This window comes from Cyprinodon variegatus, unplaced genomic scaffold, assembly GCF_000732505.1.
Source record: "Cyprinodon variegatus isolate N-32 unplaced genomic scaffold, C_variegatus-1.0 Scaffold157, whole genome shotgun sequence".
Taxonomy (NCBI): domain Eukaryota; kingdom Metazoa; phylum Chordata; class Actinopteri; order Cyprinodontiformes; family Cyprinodontidae; genus Cyprinodon; species Cyprinodon variegatus.
Genome location: NW_015150610.1, coordinates 630,002 through 634,991, shown reverse-complemented (window position 1 = coordinate 634,991; position 4,990 = coordinate 630,002). Strand labels below are relative to the sequence as shown.

The 4,990-nt window shown below is 35.4% G+C and overlaps 1 protein-coding gene across 2 annotated transcripts in view; it reads left to right on the top strand.

Annotated features, from left to right (window-relative positions):
• The window catches only part of zdhhc16 (zinc finger, DHHC-type containing 16), an 8,726-nt gene extending 5,126 nt beyond the window's left edge, over nucleotides 1-3,600 (top strand). Inside the window, exons 5-11 of one of the 2 annotated variants that reach the window (XM_015377686.1) lie at nucleotides 273-301; nucleotides 413-546; nucleotides 705-788; nucleotides 882-967; nucleotides 1,121-1,244; nucleotides 2,873-2,943; nucleotides 3,035-3,600. In XM_015377686.1, the coding sequence (XP_015233172.1) occupies nucleotides 273-301; nucleotides 413-546; nucleotides 705-788; nucleotides 882-967; nucleotides 1,121-1,244; nucleotides 2,873-2,943; nucleotides 3,035-3,137 (631 nt within the window). In that variant the 3' untranslated portion in view covers nucleotides 3,138-3,600. The remainder of the gene's footprint in view (nucleotides 1-272; nucleotides 302-412; nucleotides 547-704; nucleotides 789-881; nucleotides 968-1,120; nucleotides 1,245-2,872; nucleotides 2,944-3,034) is intronic. The other variant, XM_015377688.1, reaches the window with a different exon arrangement.
• The last annotated feature ends 1,390 nt before the right edge of the window (nucleotides 3,601-4,990 follow it).

Sequence of the window (4,990 nt, the reverse complement as noted above, 5' to 3'; positions counted from 1 at the left end):
TGTAATCTATTTGAAATGAATCATTTGGTTTTTAGTTTATGTATTTGATTATATTTATAATACATTTTTCATTTTGATTTTGACCTACATTTTTATTTCTAATTTTATTCATAGTTCATTTTTGTAAATGAAAAACAAAGTGAAAGACTTTGTCAGTGAAAAACCCAACTATGTACACATAGGATTGTAATAGTGAAAACTTTATGATAACAGACTTCCTGACATCTCTGAATGTTATTTAAAGCAATAAAAAGTCTATTCTTTTCTTTCAGGTGCATTTTGAAAATGGACCACCATTGCCGTATCCTTTTTCACTATTAAACTCCACTGGTTTATTAAGCTTTATCAAAAAGTATATTTTGTGGCTGATAGTAGGTTTATGCTGTTTTTTTCCTTAAAGTCAACCTGTCAGCCTGGTTGAATAACTGCGTGGGTCATTTGAACCACCGTTATTTCTTCTCGTTTTGCCTTTTCATGACTCTCGGCTGTGTCTACTGTAGCATCAGCGGCAGAAACCTGTTCCTTGATGCGTACAACGCTCTAGAGGTAAGAAAGCTGTTGTTGCTGAGCCTGCTTGGTGCTTCCTCCTTGTGATCCCTGCTCTCATAGATTAAATAGTTTCCGTTGACGGGTGAACTTTCTATTATCTGTGTCTCATTTCTTTCTTTGGCCTCTGGGCTTATGCATGCGGGCTGTTCCTTTAGCGCTTTAAACATTTGGATTTGGAAAAGCCGGGAATTCCTGTAACAGGGATGGGACCTCTTATAGGGCTTCTTCCATCTGGACAGGTATTATCTCAAAAATACAATGATGTGATCAAGCTACAATTCTTTTCACTGGTTGATGGGTGGTTAATATGAGCTATTTTCTGTTTTGGGAAGACCAACTTCCAAACAGCTGCACCTCCATACACCTTCAAGGACAGGATGATTCATAAGAGCATCATCTACATGTGGGTTCTCACCAGGTAAAAAGCATCTCAATGTAGCAACAAGCCAGCCCACTGCCACTTTCGATAATTACATCGCTTAGAGTTTTATAGGCTTTGTAGTGGAGAATTAAGGTTTTCCTCTGTTTTCTTTGGCAGAAGATGAATTAAAAATGTGTTTCGTTTTTGCAGCACTGTGGGTGTGGCTCTGGGAGCTCTGACTGTTTGGCATGCTGTTCTCATATCCAAAGGAGAGACCAGCATAGAGAGACACATGAACAAGAAGGAAAGACAGAGACTGGCAGCCTGGGGCAAGGTAACGGGGTTAGAAAGTGTATTCAGCACCGTGAAAAAGTATTTTCCTCTTGACTCCTTGTGTCTGTTTCTGACATAAAAGCCTTCCTGATCGCCTCTCATATTTTGATTTCAGAAAAGATAACCCTATTAATACTGTTTTGAAATTATAATTCATTAATTAAGGGAAAAATAGCAATCCAACAACATCTCAACCTATATTTGAATAATTTAAATCATGTTTAACTGTAAATAGTAGATTTCATTCATCACTCAAAGGTCTAATTGGTTGATCTTGAAATTGATCAAGAAATCATTTAAATGCTGCTTAACAACAGGAAATAGGCTTAAAAAAATTAACAGCAACACAAAATGTTCGCATCTAAAGGGATTCAAGTGAAGATGAAAATCAAATCACTTACATCTTTCTGTTTATACACGATTGAAAACAGTTCTTGGGTTCAGTTAACCACAGTTTGAGCTATTTCACCATAAATTATCCACATGCCCATTTCATCCATGATGTCGCTTAATCGTCTGAATGATGATTGAAAATCTTCCCCTGATTTGTTTGACTTACTGTCAGTTGTCTCTATGTTAGATGGTAGTCGTTACTGCTAGGAGTCTCACAAACATTTATTAGATTTTTAAACTTTTTTTATATACAACCAGGTTGATTTCAAAGCTCATTTTGTACTTTATATTGATGAAATCAGGCGCGCTGGAAGCTGTTTCAAGCAAGGGGGGCTGATTGCTGGGTTGGAAAACACATGACGTCATTATGTTGAGGGCTGTGGCTGACGTTTTTAACATAATATTGTAGGCCTACATTTGTTGCCAAAAACTGCCATTTAAAATGTATCGGAACAAAGCATGAACATTTTAAACTTTATTTCTTCTCTTTTGATCATTCAAAACAAACAACAGCTCCCAATCAACAGGATCAGGAATACTTGAATNTTTTTTATATACAACCAGGTTGATTTCAAAGCTCATTTTTTTACTTTATATTGATGAAATCATGATTTTTTAAAGCGCTTTAGTATTTACTCTAATTAGTTATGTCTACTTAGAAAAAAAACAGTATTTTATCATCTAAAACATTTCAATTTATTTAAAAATACTTAAAATAAAGCAACAGAACCTTACTTTTTTACAGAATTGTACCCTTATTCTGGTTCTAAATCCAAATCAGTATTATGGGCCTGATCCTTAGAAGATCTGGGTTTATTAAAACACATGCAAACGTGTTAGGTGATCTTTATACCAGGTACACAGTGATTGGCATGTTCAAAATCAGTGTTTGGAAACTCTTTTTGTGCACATGCCTTTACCATTATTCCAGTCTCAAATGGCCCTATTATGGTTATCAAAATGGGGCGGAGTCAAACTCGTTTGCACATCTTTTCTTTTGTGCTCACAATCTTTGGAGATCATCCATAACACACCCACTCTGCATACAATTTTTTTTTTCCTCAGACAGTTTAGTTTAGATTAGATAATGCCCTTCATTAGAAGGTGGTCATAAAAATTATTTTGTTTGAAATAATCTAACAACAAAGCAAACATAAACCACAATGGTGGAAGCAAAACAGGAAGCTTCTCGTTATTATGTTTTAATTGCTTGTTTCTTTCTTTAATTGATTTCAGGTTTACAGAAACCCTTTCCACTATGGAAAGCTGAACAACTGGAAAATCTTCTTTGGGGTGGAGAAAAATAGGTGTGTTTTGCTATCCGTACAGAAACTGCTCTGTTTTTTCTTTGTAGTTTGTGAGCAAAGTGGTAATGCTTGCTTTGTTTTCTGTGTTTAGTCACTGGGTGACACGTGTTCTGCTCCCCTCTGGACACCCGCCACATGGAGATGGCTTGACATGGGACATCTTCCCAGTCAGGAAAGACTTGATACCTGTATGACAGACTGGTTCAGTACACTTGTAGCCCAAAATCATTGCTCTGTCAACCGACGTTATCCAGCTGGCTCACAGGATTCCCACTAGGTGATTCCACCAGACCCTATCAACCTCCATTACCTCAAAATGACGGGTTTAGATAGAATTCTCCCCATAAATATTTCTTGTAAACTGACTCGAGTTTGAGCACATGAGTATTGGATAGAAAAAAAAAAACACCAAAAAACACTCTGACTGAATTATTGTTTAAAGGATTTTTAAGGTAAAATGTTTTATTTAGTTCCTTCTGTTTTGTATTTGAAAAAAGAGACACTAAAGTTAAAGAGAAAGTGGTTTAATATGTGGTTCATGTTAATTTATCACAACCCTTTTTTAATAGAAAAGTCCTGAAAACATTCAATCCATTCAAACATGGTTTTCTGACATTATTTATCTGTATTTTTGCCTATGTTAATAAATCTTTATCACTTTTGTAAAATAATGTTGACTTCTTCTTAACACCATGTCATGATCAGACTTTTAGAAAAAAGATCCATTTAGCTCTGTTATACTAAGCAGCTACTGAGTTATGTCACAGTTTTGACAGGAAGCCCAAACTAGCTGCTGGTATGAGGGGAGATTACAGATGGATTTGATCCATTTATTATGTCAAAGAGATCAGCTGTTAAATATGGTAGCTCTCTTTCCAAATCTGCTCCTTGTCTTTTGAGATTAACATTTTCTACCAGTGTTTCTATTTCAGTAAAAAAAAAAAATCACGATTTTAGCCTGTAATGTTTTATATCACCTAGAGAGAAAAAGTTGCAGGTATTGTTATTTAAAGGAGGAAAGTGAGGTCAAAAAAAAGATAACCTAACCCTCTCCCAACCCTGCATGCATGTCAGGACCTTCCAGCAGATGTCAGTATTTTAAGCAGTAAGCTGAGCAAGTTCTCAACAAATTATGGAAGTCTTGTTTTTCCCACAATTTGTTCTGTTTTTTTTTTTTATTCATATACCTGTCATGAAGTGTGGGGGTTAGTAAGGGCTGAAACAATTAATCAGATAAATCTATTGTCAACTAATTTATTAATCGATTAAGCGTTAACTGGAGTATAGAGACTCTAAAATGTGTCTTTAGCTGACAGAGCAACTCACCTTGACCAGCAATTATACCAAAATAGTAAAAAAAATATATATAAATAAACATTTTGCATTTATGATAAAAATGTTTTTGTCATTATGTTCTGTCCTGAACTCTTCAGGCGGAAAAGTTAAGGTTTCACCTGGTTTATTTTGGTAAAAAGTCTTCTTTAAGGGACCCTTTGCTATCTTATTATTAATCTATTAATTTAAAAACAAATCAACAAATTAAACGATTTGTATAATAACCGTTAGTTGCAGCCCTAGAGTTAGCTGTAGACTTCTGCTCAGTTTTGTTGCACTTCACCAGAAAACTTTCTCCATTTTCTCTTGAAATCATGATGTGTATGACTGCAGGGTCTGAACCTTCCAGCTAACCCCTTATTATACAATTGCTAAAGATATTTATAGTGTCAGGTGTTTTCATCATTCCTCCCTGCACATGTTACTTGCAAGACCAACTGGGTGAGCGTACAGCAGTAGATAAGCTCCACTGAGCTGACTGAAGGTGTGAGCCAAGGGTAAGGTTGGTGAGATTACTCTGTTCTCAGACCAAGATACATCATAAGCCTGTTTAAATTTAAACACAAGGTACATTTTCTTATAACGCGTAGAAATAAACAGAATGTTGTGGATTTGTTGCTGATGGTGTATGAAGTCGTTCTTATAAATGTCAGATATTAATGTATACAGGAAAGGTCTTTTTTTTTTTCACTAACTCCTGCAAGATTCATAA